Source organism: Chrysemys picta, chromosome 16, assembly GCF_011386835.1.
Source record: "Chrysemys picta bellii isolate R12L10 chromosome 16, ASM1138683v2, whole genome shotgun sequence".
In the NCBI taxonomy this organism is placed as follows: Eukaryota; Metazoa; Chordata; order Testudines; family Emydidae; genus Chrysemys; species Chrysemys picta.
Genome location: NC_088806.1, coordinates 6,779,048 through 6,797,957, shown reverse-complemented (window position 1 = coordinate 6,797,957; position 18,910 = coordinate 6,779,048). Strand labels below are relative to the sequence as shown.

The window sequence follows — 18,910 nt, the reverse complement described above, 5'->3', positions numbered from 1 at the left end:
AACATATTGTTAAAGCTCATTTTATGCTCAGTTATCAGGGGATAGCCGTTTTAGTCTGTATCTACAAAAACAACAAGGAGTCTGTTGGCACCTTAAAGACTAACAGATTTATTTGGGCATAAGCTTTCGTGAGTAAAAACCTCACTTCTTCGGATGCATAGAGTGAAAGTTACTGATGCAGGCATTATATACGGACACATGGAGAGCAGGGAGTTACTTCGCAAGTGGAGAATCAGTGTTGACAGGGCCAATTCAATCAGGGTGGATGTAGTCCACTCCCAATAATAGATGAGGAGGTGTCAATTCCAGGAGAGGAAAAGCTGCTTCTGTAATGAGCCAGCCACTCCCAGTCCCTATCAACCACACACTTAGGACAGACTCTTCTGCTGGGCTATCTCAGGGACTCTCTTTCTGTCCCACCATCCCCACGAACACGATACAGTTCTGCGGTGATCTGGAAGCCTACTTTCATCGTCTCTGACTCAAGGAATATTTTCAACGCACCACTGAACAGTGCACTAGCCCACAGGAACTCTCCTACCAACACTACAAAATGAAGAACTCTGTGTGGACTCCTCCTGATGGTCGAAATGACAGACTGGACCTCTACATAGAGTGCTTCCGCAGACGTGCACAGGCTGAAATTGTGGACAAACAACATTACTTGTCCCATAACCTCAGCCGTACAGAACGCAATGCCATCCACAGCCTCAGAAACAACTCTGACATTATCATCAAAGGGGCTGGCAAAGGAGGTGCTGTAGTCATAATGAACAGGTCAGATTATGAACAGGAGGCTGCCAGGCAACTCTCCAAGACCACATTCTACAGGCCACTATCCTCTGATCCCACTGAGGAATACCAAAAGAAACTACACCATCTGCTCAAGAAATTCCCAGCTACAGTACGGGAACAAATCTACATGGACACACCCCCAGAACCCCTACCAGGGGTATTCTATCTGCTACCCAAGATCCATAAACCCGGAAACCCTGGAAGCCCCATCATCTCAGGCATTGGCACTCTTACTGCAGGATTATCTGGCTATTTGGACTCTCTCCTCAGACCCTACGCTACCAGCACTCCCAGCTATCTTCGAGACACCACCGACTTCCTGAGGAAACTACAATTCATTGGTGTTCTTCCTGAAAACACCATCCTGGCCACCATGGATGTAGAAGCACTTTACACCAATATTCCACATGAGGATGGACTACAAGCTGTCAGGAACAGTATCCCTGATGAGGCCACAGCAAGCCTGGTGGCTGAGCTTTGTGACTTTGTCCTCACCCACAACCACTTCAGATTTGGGGACAACTTATACCTTCAAGTCAGTGGCACTGCTATGGGTACTCGCATGGCCCCACAGTATGCCAACATTTTTATGGCTGACTTAGAACATTTCCTCAGCTCTCGTCCCCTAGTGCCCCTCCTCTACTTGCGCTACATTGATGACATCTTCATCATATGGACCCACGGAAAGGAGGCCCCTGAATAATTCCACCTGGACTTCAACAATTTCCACCCCACCATCAACCTCAGTCTGGACCAGTCCACACAAGAGATCCATTTCCTAGACACTACAGTGCAAATAAGTGATGGTCACAGAAATACCACCTTATACTGGAAACCTACTGACCGCTATACGTACCTACATGCCTCCAGCTTCCATCCAAGACACATCACACGATCCATTGTCTACAGCCAAGCCCTAAGATACAACCGAATTTGCTCCAACCCCTCAGACAGAGAAACACCTACAAGATCTTTATCAAGCATTCATAAAACTACAATACCCACCTGGGGAAGTGAGGAAACAGATTGACAGAGCAAGACAGGTACCCAGAAATCACTTACTACAGGACAGGCCCAACAAGGACAATAACAGAACACCACTGGCCATCACATACAGCCCCCAGGTAAAACCTGTCCAGCGCATTATCCACGATCTACAACCTATCCTGGAAAATGATCCCTCACTCTCACAGACCTTGGGAGGCAGGCCAGTCCTCACTTACAGACAACCCCCCAACCTGAAGCAAATACTCACCACACCACAGAAACACCAACCCAGGAACCAATCCCTGTAGCAAACCTCGTTGCCTACTCTGTCCCCATATCTACTCTGGCGACACCATCAGAGGACCCAACCACATCAGCCACACCATCAAGGGCTCATTCACCTGCACATCCACTAATGTTATATATGCCATCATGTGCCAGCAATGCCCCTCTGCCATGTACATTGGCCAAACCGGACAGTCCCTCCGCAAAAGAATAAATGGACACAAATCGGACATCAGGAATGGTAACATACATAAGCCAGTAAGTGAACACTTCAATCTCCCTGGTCATTCTATTACAGATTTAAAAGTCACTATCATTGAACAAAAAAACTTCAGAAACAGACTTCAAAGAGAAACAGCAGAACTAAAATTCATTTGCAAATTCAACACCATTAATCTGGGCTTGAATAGGGACTGAGAGTGGCTGGCTCATTACAGAAGCAGCTTTTCCTCTCCTGGAATTGACACCTCCTCATCTATTATTGGGAGTGGACTACATCCACCCTGATTGAATTGGCCCTGTCAACACTGATTCTCCACTTGCGAAGTAACTCCCTGATCTCCATGTGTCAGTATATAATGCCTGCATCAGTAACTTTCACTCTATGCATCCGAAGAAGTGAGGTTTTTACTCACGAAAGCTTATGCCCAAATAAATCTGTTAGTCTTTAAGGTGCCACCAGACTCCTTGTTGTTTTTATGCTCAATGTCGTGTTAAGATCTCTGCAGTCACAGATAATAACGGTCTTCTTGGGGAATCAGGGCACAGTATCCAGTCTGCCAGACAGACAGACAGACACACACACACACACGCACCCCCACTTGAACAAAAACTGATTTTTGAAAAAACTTGCATAGAGCAGTAAATGGCAGTGTGAGACACACCTATATCCCTGGTGACAAGTTTCAGGCAACTCCCTTATCCTCATCCACACCCAGCTCATCAGTTAGACCAATTCTAGTAGTGAAACTTGGATTGATATCCAAAATACTGAAGCAGACAAATTTCATTGTCAGCATCCTGAAGGAACACCAGCCATAGTTAGAAGTGATCAGCTCCGATTGTCTAGCCTAAAGAAATTCCTTGAGTCATCAGTTTACCCATAAACAAATCTAGTCTCCTCCCTTCAAGCAATTGTATATTTTCTCTATAAAACCATATACTGACTCTCCAGTAACATTTCTGATGCATGCATAGACCCAAATTCTGCCTGAGTTCCACTGGGGTTTCATCTACTCCAAGACTCTGAGCTACGATCATCAGCTGGGAAGCCTCACGAGTTCAAGCTTCCTGGAGTGATGAGATCCCTCATTTTCCCTCTCTGTTTCCTTTTCTACCTCAGGTATTAACCTTTAATAATGTAACTTATTTTGTTTAGGCTCTCCTTTGAGTAGTTATCACTATTAGTCCATAAATAACTTTATTCTTGTGTTTGTATCTTCCACATTTATTCTGCAGCAACGCTTCTTTTTCCTAAGCTACAGACCCCTGTAGCGCCCAAAAATACTCTGGGGTTTGCTCATCAAGTGGGTTACTACCAGTACAATTGTGATGTAAGAGTGGGGATAGGGACATGCTAAATCTGGGAAAAATAAGGGTGTCAGCTTGAAAGTGCTGTTTGACTCATTCCATTGGGAACAATAGCAGTACATTGATAGAATTACATAACCACCCTCCCTCCAGGAGAGTAACCCTAATAAATGAGTGTACCCCAAAGTATTGTGCAAAGTTGGTCACAAATTGTTGAACAAACGCAGGCAGCATGTGACCCTAATCACATGTTAATTGTTGAGTAGTTGCTGTGGCGTAGGGAAACTGAGGCACAGACCTGAGCAAGCTCTCTTTTTCAGACCAAGCTCCTTTAGCAAGGTCTCTCTCTCTCTCTCTGTCTCTCATAGAATATTTGTTAACCTTCTGCTAAGAATCTTGCTTAGATACCTGTAGAACGGTGCAATAAGGAGTTAAGAGTTGTGCCTTAAAAATAAAGGTTTTACAGCAATACTGTTAGTAGTGAAAGAGGGGTGCTTTACAACAGCTTTATACACAAGCAGTACATTAGTAGAATTATCGGGGGAGGGGAACCCAAACTAGTAACCCCAATAAATAAGCTTACCCCAAGTAATGGTCAAATCTGGTAAAAGTACACAAATAGTAATGGTCTTCCTGGCTAAGTGCATGTTTAATCAAGAATCTTTAAAATAACTGTATAGTCATTTCTTAAATGGTTTGCATGCCTTTAATCATGGTGATTTATTTATTGCTCCCCATTTCTCTATTGTTTATCTGTGTGGTCTGTGTCTGGTTTTTTTATTTTCTTTGGTGAATGTATAAGTAATTTTGCTGGGTGTAAAACAATTAAGGCGGTGGGATCTAATTTGTTAGATAATGGATTAACATTATGTTAGCATTGATTAGTTAAATTACAGTAAAATGATTGATTAAAGGCATAGCTGAGAATGAGGTGATACTGATATGTGTATGTTATAGGTGTTTCTCTATTTCAGATTCTTCAGAGTTTCAGAAAACGATTTTCTCCCAAAAAGTTGCACCAACCAAAAAATTACCTCTACAACACACATAATGGCAAGTAAGTAGAATGTTTCCATGTGTTCCCATGGGGGAGGGATAGCTCAGTGGTTTGAGCATTGGTCTGCTAAACTCAGGGTTGTGAGCACAATCCTTAAGGGGGCCATTTAGGGATCAGAGCAAAAAAAAAGCAAGGGGGGGGGGGAAACTGTCAGGGACAGTACTTGGTCCTGCTAGTGAAGGCAGGGGACAGTACTCAATGACCTCTCAAGGTCCCTTCCAGTTTTATGAGATAGGTATGTCCCCATATATTATTAATTATTCATTTGTTTTCAGAACCCATTATTTTCAAGCAACTGTGCTTGTGTTTTATTTTTTGATTGACATTTTTGTGCTGTTCCATTTACTGTCCTGAGTCACTATGTCTATACATGGTTACAATCTTGTAGGTGATATCCTTATCTCTGATAACATTCAATCTGCATTGAGCGAATACAGCCGTAATTTGCAAGCCACAAATACTTCAAAATTATGCACATTCCTGCAATTTATTTATGTCTGTCTTGTGACTGGCCTATGAATGATGCATTGTTGATTTAGGTTTACCCTGCTTATAGGTCTGCAATGTACATCTCATAGCTTCTAACTCAACTTTGAGTCTTATATGGATTGATATGCCATGTTTGCACTTAAGTATCTGTTTTCTCTTGTAAACAATTCTCAGGGAAATCTTTTGACAAAAAAATTGCAAATGTTTTGGCATACCTAAGGAGTGGCACATATCCTGAAGGAATGAATAAAGCAGGCAGACAGAACCTGCATCGATATGCTGTCAACTTTTCTTTGGAAGGCAAGGAATACTTTTCTTAAGATAATACTGACACATTACACAGGAAACTTCAGCCTGTAAATGATGGTCCTGATGTCCCAACATTGGGATTATTTGGAGTGTTAACCTTACCTTCAATGGGACCGGGATTGGGATCTCTAGTTTTATTAAAATTTTCCAGAAAATCTCCTTTTTTGCTATCTATGCCAGTGGTGCAACAAACGCAGTGTGCTTTGCAGTTATATGAGAAATGAGTATAAATTTTACAAAAAAAACCCATGACTTTGCTTCATTTCTTAAGTATGTTATCCAGTCTGCTGCAAGCACCACCAACAATCACTATATGTTCAATAAGCAAAAATTTCTAACTATACACTGAAATGTCCCCCATGTACTCAAGACATTATGAACCATACTGTATATAGATGTCTTTGATAGGCATATGCCTTATAATTAATGAATGGCTTTGCAAATAACCAGCTATAGCTTAAGTGCAACACGTTGCCCCCACCCCAGCCCTGGCAGAAGCCATGGGGCAGCAGGGGAAGCCCCTATGCCCGAACCCGTCTCCAGCAGAAGTGCCTGGTGGGGCAGGAGAATCCACAGCACCCTGCTCCTGGTCCCCTAAAGAACCGCAGCATCCAAACTGCCGCTGCAGCCCTGGGACTGGAGGAGCTGTCACTCCCTGGTACAGCCCTGGGGCCGTGACATAGGGACAGAGCTTCTCCAGTCCTGGGGCTGTGTGGAAGAGCAGGGTGGGTGGGAAATGAGCAAAGGAGTTGTGGGGCAGGCAAAATAGTGGGGAGCCTAGGTGGAACATGGCTGAGATCCTGGGGAAGAGGAAGAAAGGGATAGGACCATATGTGGTGCAGCCGGCGGACAGGGTAGGTAGGGGCCCAACAATTGCCCCGATAAACCTTAATCATCCTCCATGCATTTTCTACGATCATCAGAGGGGACATTGTTCCATTGAGCAAAAGGAAGAAAGGTTGTCGTTGTGCATACCATGAAAGAAGCCCTGCAACTCTTTGAAAGGGATCATGACAGTCTATTGGGTGGACACCTAGGAATATTCAAAACTAGGAATATGCTGACATCAAAATGCTATTGGCCAGGGATGACAAAAGACATTGCCAATTGGGTATGTAAAGTAATGAAACTAAATCCTGAAGAATGCTATTTACAATTGAAATAGAAGTTCAAAATGTATAAAAGAAATATAAAAGTATATTTGGTGTGCAAATGTGAACTCTGTTCCCTTGCAATACTATTTCCATAACTAAATGTTCATGTCATCATATTGTTCCATCAAAAACAGGTTGCATGATGTCTAACTTGCCAAAAAGAGGGAAAGGAATTAAATATGGATACCACCTTGAGAAGCATAGAGGTGAATTTTGGCATCAGACACATTATTGTTTATCATTATCCACTGGTATTTCTGCAATACAATGAGGCTTTGATTTTGAAACGAGTCCAATGCATACAAGTGGCACAGCATAGTGCAGCAATGACCTCTAATGTGCCTTTGCACTGGCTGGGGATATGTCTTCATCTTTACTCTTGTATTGTTTTCCATAATCCATTCCTGTACTTCTTTTTGTTTGGTTTTTCTTTCTTTCTTTCTCTTCTGTATTTAAAAGTGGGCTTTCATTCTGATTCTATGGCTGTTGTAACCATATTACATTGTGTACTCTGTTTATGACATGGGTTTATTGAGAACATTTAGTAATAAACATGTGTAATATGACTGTAACTGGTACCCTTGTATGTAGGTCACTCGGATCTGGGAATTGGTGGGAATGGATTTAATAGGACCATTACCAGTAAAAAAGGATGGATACCAGTATATACTGACAGTCATAGATTATCTTTCAAGATGGGTGGAAGCCTTTCCATTTAGAAGTAAGTCAGCATCTGAGGTGGTAGAGAACATGTGCACAATGATTGTTAGACATGGATGCCCAGAGCGGATACTGACATTTTTTTATATAAACTGCTGTTGGTCAACGTCAGTGTTGCTATAAAATTATTTTTTGGTGTCTTCATATCTAACAAAGAAACGCACAACTACTTGTTTCCAAAACAAATATGAAAAGATGGGCTATTCCTGTTGCTAATTACACATAAAAGTAGTGGCAAATACAAAAGGAACATTCCTTAACACAAGTCTATATGTAAGTTTATGGTGTAATTTATTTTCTTTCAGTTTAACCTGTATGTTTGTGAAAGATTGAGAATAGAACATAGCTTCACCAGCCCATACCACCCATAAACCAATGGCTTGGCTGAAAACGCTAATAAATCCATAAAAAGGTAAGTGAATGGGTGGGAATATTACAGTACTAATGGCAAGTAGCGTGTGCAATGCTAGAAGATGCAATTCACAAAAAAATCTTCAAAAGCAATGTGTTACATGGAAAGTCTTTTTCATTATATATTACACCTTTTGGATTATGTATGATCTGTTTCACTTGTTACTTTATTTTTTTAAAAAATCAGATCAATTTGCATTTGTTACAGAGCATTGCAGAAGATGGTTGATGACAACGGGAGTAATTGGGATGAATTACTTGACCCCATTTTGTTTTCTTTGTGGACTAAAGTACACACAACAACAAAAATTTCACCCTTTCGACTAATGTTTTGTGCTGACCCACTGTTTCCAGAAGAGGTCTCAGAGAATTACATGGTAAGTGTATGTTATTACCAGCACCTTTCATGTACACATGCCATTCAATGTGTCTTCATTTTACAAATATAATCCCTTCTCCATTTGTTTACAAAGATCCCAGATCTGAATACATTCAGGGAAGATTTCTGCAAACAGTACAGCATCAATATGAAATCGAGACATGACGCTGACATTGCACTGGCCCTAAGTAACATTTCTAAAGCACAAGAAAAACAACAAAAACATTATGCTAAAAGAAAGAATTCTAAATATAGGGAAATAACATTTGATGTTGGGGACTCTGTTCTGTTACTGAATGCTAGAAAGAGAACAAGAAAAGGAAGAGTACTGGAACCATACAGTACTGGACCATACAAAATTACAACCGTTGAGGGTAAGAGAGTGAAATTAGAAACCATCTCAGGGAAACAGTTAGGAACCATGTACAGTATCGCACACTTAAAACCATTCAAAGAGCCACCAACATTAGCTGCTGAAAGCACATCAGAGGGAAAAATCGGAACTGAAATTCCAGTTGGTGACACTGAACCAGAAACACCCACAGAAGAGATTAGAAAAGTGGATGGTACTGTATCTCACGACAGCACATTAAAAAACATAGAGGTCACAGCAATGGAAGAAGAGGAGGATATAGGGCAAGATGTTTCAAAGAATGATACAAGTGATGCTGATGACTTTTTTGATGACATGCTTATGGAGGAGGTGGAAAACAAGCAATGGATTCTGAAAGGTAATTGGTTACCGCACCTTTCTTAAACAGATTAACATAGTTCCATTTATGAAGTATGTTAAAGGTTTTCATGTACAAAGTGGCGGCATTCACAGTAGTAAAACCGAGAAAAAGGAAACTGTATTACCATGCATGTAATATGTGTTAATATTTTTTTCCTAGTCAAATTTGTAATGACTGACAAACACACAGAGAGACTGGAGGCCAAAGTGAGAAACATAAAATTGTATGGCTCCTCATTTCATTGCCTGAAACCGAGAAGCTGGATAAGTGATGATGTACGTTTAAGTAACACTAAACATGTATTTGTTAATGGGATTGATTCATCAAATATTATTGAAATTGTGCCTTTTCTTTCATCATGTGTTGTAGGTTATTGATGTATATTTGAGCTGTGTGAGTTGAGAAAGCAGATGGAAAAGTAGGCTACTTACTGTGATGGTACATGAAAGTATACATTGATTCAATAAGTAAACAATCATGTGAATATGTGGCACAACATATTGAAGTCCAAATATCCTTGAAATATCAACATAAACCTGAAATTGCAAAATTTCTGTATATTTACTGCTGCCAAACATTTACTGAAATTTATTTGGAGGTGCATATCGGACATACAATAGAGGGCCACATTAGTTTTGCTGTACAGTTCAGTGGGTCCATTAATTGAACACAAGTATGCGAACAGCTTAGTCGGTTTTTACATTAAGTAAGACAGAGTACATTGATTACAAATCATTTTGTTTTTATAGAACTCTCTTACACATACATATCTGATTTGTAACACTAAGGATCCCTTGCATGTCTGTCTATATTAAATTCATTATGTTCTTGACATGCCAGAATTATTAATGCATTAATAACTTTGTTGATTGTCAACAGGTACAAGCCATCTCATCAGTAGTTTCTACTGTCATTCTGTCAGGCAGAGCTCCACAAATGAAAGTGAAGGTAAATGCTAACACACTTTCATACATAGCATGAGCAAAGCACAATTTCATTCTGTGAGTTAAACACAGTGTGAAACAGCAAATACAATGGTGTGTTTGATGTGGAGGAGTTGTCTAATAGTAAGACATGTAATGAAACTGGGAAATATAGTATAATGTACATTTCATTGTTTGCTTCTCTGGAAACTATAATTGCATTTCTAATTTTTTTTTAAATAAACACAGAGTGAATTACTTCAAAATGATATATTATTGCTTCCTTACCACACACCAGGTCATTGGGTTCTTGCAGTAAGATGTTTTGTATTGTACTTCTGGATTATGGGCAATAAATGTGATAATAAATAAGAGATTTGTAACACAACTATGGTAGCAGTGATATAATTTCCCGTGTTGCGGGTTTTCAGTGAGTTCAGTGCATGCAAAGGAAAGTGGAATGTGAATGTTAAAAAATAAAATGCTACTGTCAAGTTATGTTGTGAGTGTAACTTGGAAGAATACATTCTGTAATGAATTAATGATTTCACAATATGCTTTTCTCTTGTGTGTTACTGAGACATTACAAATGAGAATATGTTAATTGCATAATGATTTTTGATAAATCATTCTAAAATGTTTGAAATAATCACATTACCAATATAATTTGTGAATATATTTAAACTTACAGATAGCCTCGATGGGGAAAAAGAAAAGAATTGTTAATAATTGACCCCTTGTGTGATGAGATGAGATATGAAAGAACATGCCTGAGGAATTGGAGGTGATTTATTAGATACTTACTTTTACAGTGGACATTAACTGTTCCATTGAAATTTTTTTAAAGGGAATGTAACAATAGTGAGACTAATATCTTCCTGTTAGCTACAAATAAAAATTGAAACAGCATGTACTTGTACTGAATATGCCTAGTAATGGACTTCGCGTGAACTTGTGTGATTTGATTCTGAGGAACGACTTCACAGAATGTGGACATGAAACAGTAGCATGTTATATGATTGAGAATGTGTTATTATCAACATGGGGCACAGCAAATCAGGTGATACATTGTGTATGAGTGAGACAATAATATGAAAGCAAGTGTGTATATATGTGAGCAATAAGTCATTTCGATCATTAATTAAAAAGAGAGAGAATGGATTTTTATCTATGTCCAGAAACTGGAGGGGGGGGAAACGGAAAACAAAGCTCATTTATGCAGTCTGCTAATGTACTCTCTAAAAATTTCAGAAACTTCATCAAACGATTAACTAGCAAATCCTCATCTGATTGGAAGAGTAAAATTGTTCAGCATCTCAGACAAAGTGATGGCCACAACTGCAGACCACTCATGTTAAAGGTATTGAATAACAAATTGCCATTATTATTTGTTATATATGAGTAATTATCCAGGGTGAAAATAAATGCCAGAGATTACCAGTGGGCACTGCACCGGCATCCTTACCAAGGTGTGTGGGGTGGGCTCTGGGCCCTCAGAAGGGATGGGGTCTCCAGCGGAAGGTGCGGTGCTGGGGGGCCAGATTCCACCAGCCAGCCCTTCCTCACAGCTGCTGCTGCAGTGACCAGGAGAACCAGGCCCTTGTAAATCACCGGAACCCAGGGCCCCTTTTGCTCCCCCACTGTTGGCAGCCCTGCCAGGAGCATCTAACAGCATTGCCAGACCCTATGGCAGGGCCGCTGATGGGGGGGAGGGAGAGGAGGGTGCTAAAGGGGGCAGCAACGTTAAAGCATAAAGCACTGCCACAGCGGAAGTGTAACGTCAGCCGTGTACGGGCCGGTACCAGTAGACGGTTCTTACCAGTATGCTGAACCGGTCCACTTTCACCTCTGGTAATTATGATGTTTATTCTAAATAACAGTGTTGTTAGTTTGCAGAAACGTATTTGCAGCACAAAGACATCAGTATGGTAGAAACAACACAAGAGGCTAATACTGCGTTTAGAAGACATATAGCAATTTTTCTAATGAAGGAGTCAGGTAATTACTTTCTACCATGTACTGTTATCTCATTAGGCACATGTGAACATAACATGAAGAGTGGAATTATGTCACATAGCAGACAGTTATCTTAATACCCCTAAAATGGGATATCTCACAGATTTGGTTCTGTAATGGTGACTATAAATCAATAATATCTTTAGGTACACAAACATTTGAATCGGGTGAATGATTGCTATTGATCGACCAGTTAAATGAAATTGGCATTTTTAGATACAGGTGCAGTAAAGTAAAAATTTGAGAAAATAGGACTCACAAAAAAGAAAGATATGTTCAAATCATTGACTGGATTAAAATACTGACATTAGTTAATAAATCAAGATTTGCATTTTCAGCGTTGGTCGTAACGTATTTATCATTTCATAATGCTTTATATTTATTTTTAAGAAAACGTAGAGGACTACTGAATATACTGCAACCTTGTCAACTGTGAAAAGGAAAGTGAGGATTGCACGATGGTAAGAAACATAGAATTATATGAGAAATAAATGCCAAAAACTGCCTAAGGATCATAATTCTTGTAAAAATTCCACCTCAGTAAACATTTTCTTCATGCTGATAGGCATACATATGTTAGGTAATGCTGACATGTGGAAGGAATAGCATGAGTGAATGCAAAGTATCTGTAACATTATAACCTCTGTGATTTCATTTCTTAATTGTTACTTAACAAAGGTCCAGTGTGATACTTGCAAGAGGTGGGCACATATGCCATACATTACATACATTACAGAAGGAACCAATCAAGACTACCTAACTGATGAGAAGAAAGAGTACAACTGCAAAAAATGTGCATAGTTCACTTCTTTACCAAAAAAAAAAAAAAATGTTTAAATGCCTCTTGTTCAAAACATAATGCAACCAAAAGACATTTTAATGTATATACCAGATTATAATAATAAATGTTTTTTATTTTAAAAAAATATTCTCTGTATTTGTGTCCATGTGTATAATGCAAATTATAAAAGTAAATTAAAAAAATGAAAGTGTTATCACCTTGGGCTTAGGGCTATGCTCCATACCCCCAAACCTTACTTCCCTTTTCACGGATTCACACACAAAAAAGTGAAACAGCGCGCCTCAATCGTCCAATAGATCAATTTGGCACATTAGCCAGGAGGAAGCAGATCGGGAGTGTTTTTGACCACAAACCCCATACCTCCTGATTCACAACCCCATGGACCAGGCGGTAGCAAGTAGCCCAGATGGTCGAGTTGTATTGACACAAACTGCCCCTGCTCCCAATTCCCTACTTTGGGTGTACTGAGCATGCTCACCCGAACTGAGCATGCCCGGTAACCTTCACTGTTGCCACTGCCCTCTCTCTGCCCTCACTTCTACTTACAATTTGCTGCCCAGATGGTCACGTTGCGTGGCAGAAACTGGCACCCAGTTGCAAAACGGGAGGGTTGCTATCCTGGGCGATTTCTAGCCGGAGAAGCCCCCCCAGCCGGGCACGGAGGGGTTAATGCCGGACTCCACCCAGCAAACACCCCGCTGGGGAAGCAGCAGCTGCTCAGCTCCCAGGCAGCAGCGTCTGGTCTCTCAGGAGCTGCCCGGGGTCTGATGCTCTCGGTTCTTTGTTCTCCCGGCTCCTGCCTCCTTCCTCCCGGCACCCACCGCTCCCAGCTGCTCCAGCCCCTTCCTGTGCCCTGCAAACTCCACCCGGGCTGCAGCGCTCGCCGGGGCTGTCTGCAGTGGCTGGGACTCGCCCCCCAGGACAGCCTCGGGCTCTGCTGAGCCGGGCCCCCAGGGGAGGGAGAGAGAGCGGGATGGGAGCGCTGGGGGCGGGCAGCGAAGTGATTCTGACAAGCGGCCCCTCCTCAGCCCATCTCTGCTCCCCTGCGTCTGTGGCTTCCAGCGCTGCTGGCCCCACTGACACCCCCCCCCACCGCTCTGGCTCCCCTCAGGAGGGGCCGATCCAGCTCCAGGAGAGCACGTCCCCCCCCCCCCCGAAACGGGACAGGGATCAAGTGTCCCAGCCAGAGGGAGAAGGGGGCAGACCAAGAGTTCTCAGACTGGGGGTTACAGCCCCTGGGGGGGGAGGTTATTATGTGGGGGTCACAAACCGCCCAGCTCTGCAGGTAGCAGCAGTGCTAGGGTTACCATACGTCCTTTTTTTCCCCAGACATGTCCGGCTTTTCGGCAGTCAAACCCCCGTCCGGGGGGAATTGCCAAAAACCCAAACATGTCTGGGAAAATGGCAGCTCTGCTTCTCCCTGACTCTTCAGCTCTGTTTAAGAGCCGGGCTGCCCGAGCGCTACCGGCTTCGGGCAGCCCCCATGCCTCCAGACCCTGCGCCCCCAGCCGGGCACTTCCCCGCCCGGGCTCCGGCGGCGCAGGGTCCGGAGGCACGGGGGCTGCCCGAAGCCGGTAGCGCTCGGGCAGCCCGGCTCTGCTGGAGGCTCTGCTCCTCTTCGGCTCTGTTTAAGAGCCGGGCTGCCCGAGCGCTACCGGTTTCGGGCAGCCCCTGTGCCTCCGGACCCTGTGCCGCCGGAGCCCGGGACGGGAAGTGCCCGGCTGGGGGCGCAGGGTCCGGAGGCATAGGGGCTGCCCAAAGCCCGAGCGCTACTGGCTTCATGGTTTGCCGGGCAGCCTCCAGACCCTGCGCCCCCGGCTGGGGAAGCACCAGCTCGGGGCGCAGGGTCTGGGGGCTGCCCGGCAAACCCTGAAGCCGGTAGCGCTGGGGCAGCCCTTTCCCCCTGGCTGGGAGTGGGAGGGGGGAGGGGGCGGAGTTAGGGCGGGAATGGGTGGAGTTGGGGCGGGGCTAGGGGTGGGAAAATGGGCGGGACCAGGGCCCGTGGAGGGTCCTCTTTTTTTATTTATGAGATATGGTAACCCTAAGCAGTGCAGAAGTGAGGGTGGCAATGGAGCACAAAGTCGGCTGTGAAAAGTGATATTGACAAATGTCTTCCAACCCCAGTATTAAACAGTAACTAGTTTAAAACCCCTTTTCTGCTTATAACAATAATTCAATCAAAGTGTGTTTTCGGCTTAATTTAAAAGTGGTGAGAAATGGTAAATTCACTTTAAAGAATCAGGTTATAAATTAAGCATTTAAAATAATGTTAAATATTAAAAAAAATTGTTTTGAATTGACAATGGGGGTCACACTCGGATGTTTGCTTTGTGCAAGGAGTCACCAATTCAAAAGATTGAGAACCACTGGGTTAGACAGGGAAAGAGGAGAGAGAGACACTGAAAAAGATCTGCAGGGGAAATACCTGGGGAGAGGGGTTCCCAACTCCCAAATCTGCCCCACTCCATTTACTGCCCCATTCCTGGCCTGTATCTCCAGTGCAGAGGTGATCACAGATCCCCCTCTTTGCCAAGGGGGCTTGCACAGGTATTTCCTTCCTGCCAGGCCCCTGCCTCACTGAATAGTTGCATACATTCACTGGTGCTCCTCCCCTTTCCCTACTTCTCTCTGGTTTCAGAGTAGCAGCCATGTTAGTCTATATCCACAAAAAGAACAGGAGTACTTGTGGCACCTTAGAGACTAACAAATTTATTAGAGCATAAGCTTTCGTGGACTACAGTTGCATCCGAAGAAGTGGGCTGTAGTCCACCAAAGCTTATGTTCTAATAAATTTGTTAGTCTCTAAGGTGCCACAAGTACTCCTGTTCTTTCTACTTCTCTCTGTAACCCTTCTGCCAGTTGGAGTCGGCAGCAGCAAGGGACGGGTTCAATATTTTAGGGATCCTTTTCAACAACACAACACAAAACCTGCTCGAGCCCCCACCCAGTGACCTGGGACAATTCCACACTACCCCTGTGTGCCTCTAGAGGCTATACTTCCCCCTCGCAAGCCCCGAGTCTGAGGCTGTGTCTACACTACCAATGCCAATGATGGGTTCTGCTCAATAACGACCCACAGCGTGTGGACCGATGCACGTTCCTCTTCATCCTTGTGTCAGGAAAGTCACAAAAGCCTCTTCTTTTGTACTGGGACAGGCGAATTATTCTAAATTATTCTGATTGCTAAAAGCAGGTTTTGGAGGTTGTGTATTTTTGAAAAAAAAATCAATACTGATCTTTCTAACTAGCAGCATGAGAGAAAAAAAAGAACACAGACAAACTTTGTCAGTAAAGGCTAATGTCCTAAATGGGAAATCAGCAGCAGTTTGTAGCTGGGGGAGCGTACAGTCTGAATGTATATGACCCAACCCCAGCCCCTACCCCCACATAGCAGTAGGGCTTGGCACTCTCTCTAGGCATTGGTGTGATGGCTGAGTGGTTAACCAAGCAGTGACAATCCAAGGAGGTTCCCTGAGTAGGTTTCACTCCTGAGGAGATTCTGCACAATAAACATTCTGTGCACAATATTTTAAAATTCTGCAAATTATATTTGCCAATAAATAAATGTGGAGGCTCCAGCATGGCAGTGGGGAGCGCAGGCTCCTGGATGCACAGAGGTGGGATATCACCCTGCAGTCCCCTCTCCCCCCCACAGAAACAGACTTGGTGGTGAGGCTGCACCTCTCCACTGCCTACTCCAGGAGCCCCAAAAGACTCCCCAGAACTGCTCATGAGGGGCACATTGTCACGGAGTATTGGGGGACTCAGGGCCCTGCACCCCCGGCTTCCTGCGATTCACCATGACTCTCAGCCAGCCAGTAAAGCAGAAGGTTTATTTGGATGACAGGAATACAGTCCAAGACAGGTCTTGCAGGCACAGACAACAGGGCCCCCCTCAGTTAGGTCCAGGTTGGGGTCCCAGGGCATCCCAGCCCACCCCCCTTTGGGGGGTCAGAGCCATCTCTGTCTCCCAGCCATCTCTCCAGCCCGCTTCCAGCACACTGCCTTCAGCGACCCCTCCCACAGCCTTTGTTCAGTTTCCCGGGCCAAGGTGTCACATGGCCTCCAACCCCTTCCTGGGTTCTCATGTTACACGCTCAAGTATGCACCTTCGGGCAGACTCCCATCCTCCAATGCAGACTATCCTAGCCACACTCCCCTGTCAGCATTCACAGACCACAGTAAGAACAGGCCCAGTTCGTCACATCTCCCCCCTTCGAGACCGAACTGAGCAGGGTCACTTTAGCCAGTGACCCGGGGAAGTTCGAACCTACCCCCGTTCCCATGGATGCCCCCGCATCCCTCCCATTCCTTGGTGAGAATTACACCAGGCCCCTCCAGTTTCACGCCCCCCCTTAGGTCGGGGGTGCTTGATGGCACTCGCAGTTCGCATGTGGGAAGGTTTATGCGGCCTGTGCCCTTTTCCCACCCCCATACCTCTGGGGTTCCAACTGGGCTGTGGTCTTCTCCCAGCGCTCCAGTCTGGAGGTCTGTGCTTTGTGCTCTCTTGGTTTAGAGCCGCCCTTTTAACCTTGGCCACCCTCCGGAAAGGGTCCTTTATGCTGGGCAAGGGTCCTAAAGCTGTTTTCCCCTTGTCCCAGGCCTTCCTCCCCCTCTGACAGGGGTCACAGGATCGGCAGTACTGTCGGACAGTAACAAAGACCCCAGGCCAGTAAAAGCTCCGTAGCAGCCTCTGCTGGGTACGCCAGGTTCCCTGGTGCCCTGAGAGGGGAATGTCATGGGCCCGGCACAGCAGCTGGCGGCGATACTTCTGGGGTACCACCAGCTGCCTCCTGATCCCCCCTGACTCCATTTTCCCTGAGGGAGCCCATTCTCGGTACAGGAACCCCTTCTCCCACAGGAACCTTTTCCGGCCACCTCGTCCCATGGTCTGTACCGCATTGAGGTCGGCCAGGTCCCTTATCTTCCGCAAGGAGGGATCTCTCTGCAACTCGGCCTGGAACTCAGCAGCTGGGACAGGGATGGCCACCTGCTCTTTCTCGCCCGCTGGGTCTGAAGCTGCAGCCTCCCTGAGCCATGTCCCTGGGCGTTCCCTCCCCACCAGGTTAGGGTCCTGCGCCTCAGGCAAGGCACCCCCCCAAGGCCAGGGCGCAGTGCCCCTTGCCGGCTCTGACTGCGGGTCTCAACCAATGCCCTTTGGGGGTTGCTTGGCCAGTTCTCCAGGTCCCCCCATCAATACCTCAGTGGGCAAATACGGGTGTACCCCCCACATCCTTGGGGCCCTCCTTGGCCCCCCACTTCAGGTGTACCCTTGCCACGGGCACTTTGACTGGTGTTCCGCCCACTCCCATCAGGGTGAGGTAGGTGTTGGGCACCACCTGATCTGGGGCCACCACCTCGGGCCAGGCCAGCGTCACCTCTGCGCCCGTATCCCAGTATCCATTGACCTTCCTCCCATCCACCTCCAGGGGAACAAGGTACTCTCTCCGGAGGGACAGCCCCGCGCCTACCGTATAAACCAAAAACCCCGAGTCTGGAGCATCCGGCCCCCTAGAGGAGCTGGCCTGGAGCTCTCCTCCCTCCTTAGCAGGTGGTACTCTGCCAGCCCCCTTCCCCTGGGAATGCAGCCTCTCGCCGTGCTGGGTCTTTACCCAGTCCACCCTCTGTGGGTTCGGTCTGCTCAGTCTGTCCCTGAGCCTGGGGCACTGGGCCCGTATGTGGCCTTTCTGGCCACAGTGGTAGCAGCCCATGTCCCATGGGTCCCCTTGAGTGGGTCGGATGGTCCTGACACCGGATGTTCCCCTTTGATGGGGTTTTTCTGTATTTTCCCACGGGGAGATCCCATGGTGACTCTCTCGCTGCGTTGTGGCGGGCCTGTTCCTTTGGGGCTCCTCCCTGCCACCCCCTGACCGGCTCTTTACAAACTCATCGGCCAGCTGCCCTGCGTGTCGCGGGTTCTCTGGCTTTCTGTCCACCAACCACAGCCTCAGGTCGGATGGGCACCGCTCATACAGTTGCTCCAGTACCAGCAGTTTAATCAGGTCCTCCTTCGTCTGGGCCCCATCAGCCCACTTGCTGGCGTATCTTTCCATGCGGACGGCTAGTTGCAGATATGAGATCTCAGGGGTTTTATCCTGACTCCGGAACCTTTCCCGGTACATCTCAGGAGTCAGCCCAAACTCTCGTAGCAGGGCCTTTTTGAATAGTTCGTAGTCCCCTTTCTCTGCCTCTCCCAGTTGGCGGTACAATGCCACGGCTTTGGGGTCCAGTAAGGGGGTAAGGACCCGGAGTCTGTCCGCGGGATCAACCTGGTGCAGCTCGCAGGCCGTCTCAAAGGCCTCCAGGAAGTCATCCATGT

General features: G+C 45.4%; 1 protein-coding gene across 2 annotated transcripts; it reads left to right on the top strand.

Moving 5' to 3' along the window:
• The first annotated feature begins 232 nt into the window (after positions 1 to 232).
• LOC101938364 (uncharacterized) lies at positions 233 to 12,699 on the top strand. Of its 2 annotated transcripts, XM_065570124.1 has the most exons (9): positions 233 to 7,738; positions 7,946 to 8,114; positions 8,211 to 8,847; positions 9,010 to 9,125; positions 9,730 to 9,798; positions 10,465 to 10,557; positions 11,025 to 11,133; positions 11,663 to 11,771; positions 12,180 to 12,699. In XM_065570124.1, the coding sequence occupies exon 1, from the start codon at positions 554 to 556 to the stop codon at positions 1,496 to 1,498; it is 945 nt and encodes a 314-aa protein (XP_065426196.1). In that variant the 5' UTR covers positions 233 to 553; the 3' UTR covers positions 1,499 to 7,738; positions 7,946 to 8,114; positions 8,211 to 8,847; positions 9,010 to 9,125; positions 9,730 to 9,798; positions 10,465 to 10,557; positions 11,025 to 11,133; positions 11,663 to 11,771; positions 12,180 to 12,699. The 2 variants fall into 2 exon arrangements, with proteins under 2 accessions (XP_065426196.1, XP_005312654.2); XM_005312597.3 differs by lacking the exon at positions 9,010 to 9,125.
• Positions 12,700 to 18,910: the final 6,211 nt, after the last annotated feature.

What these genes read in the sequence shown, in the direction of transcription:
- LOC101938364 (XM_005312597.3), top strand. Translation starts at nt 554, where the DNA reads ATGAAGAACTCTGTGTGGACTCCTCCTGATGGTCGAAATGACAGACTG.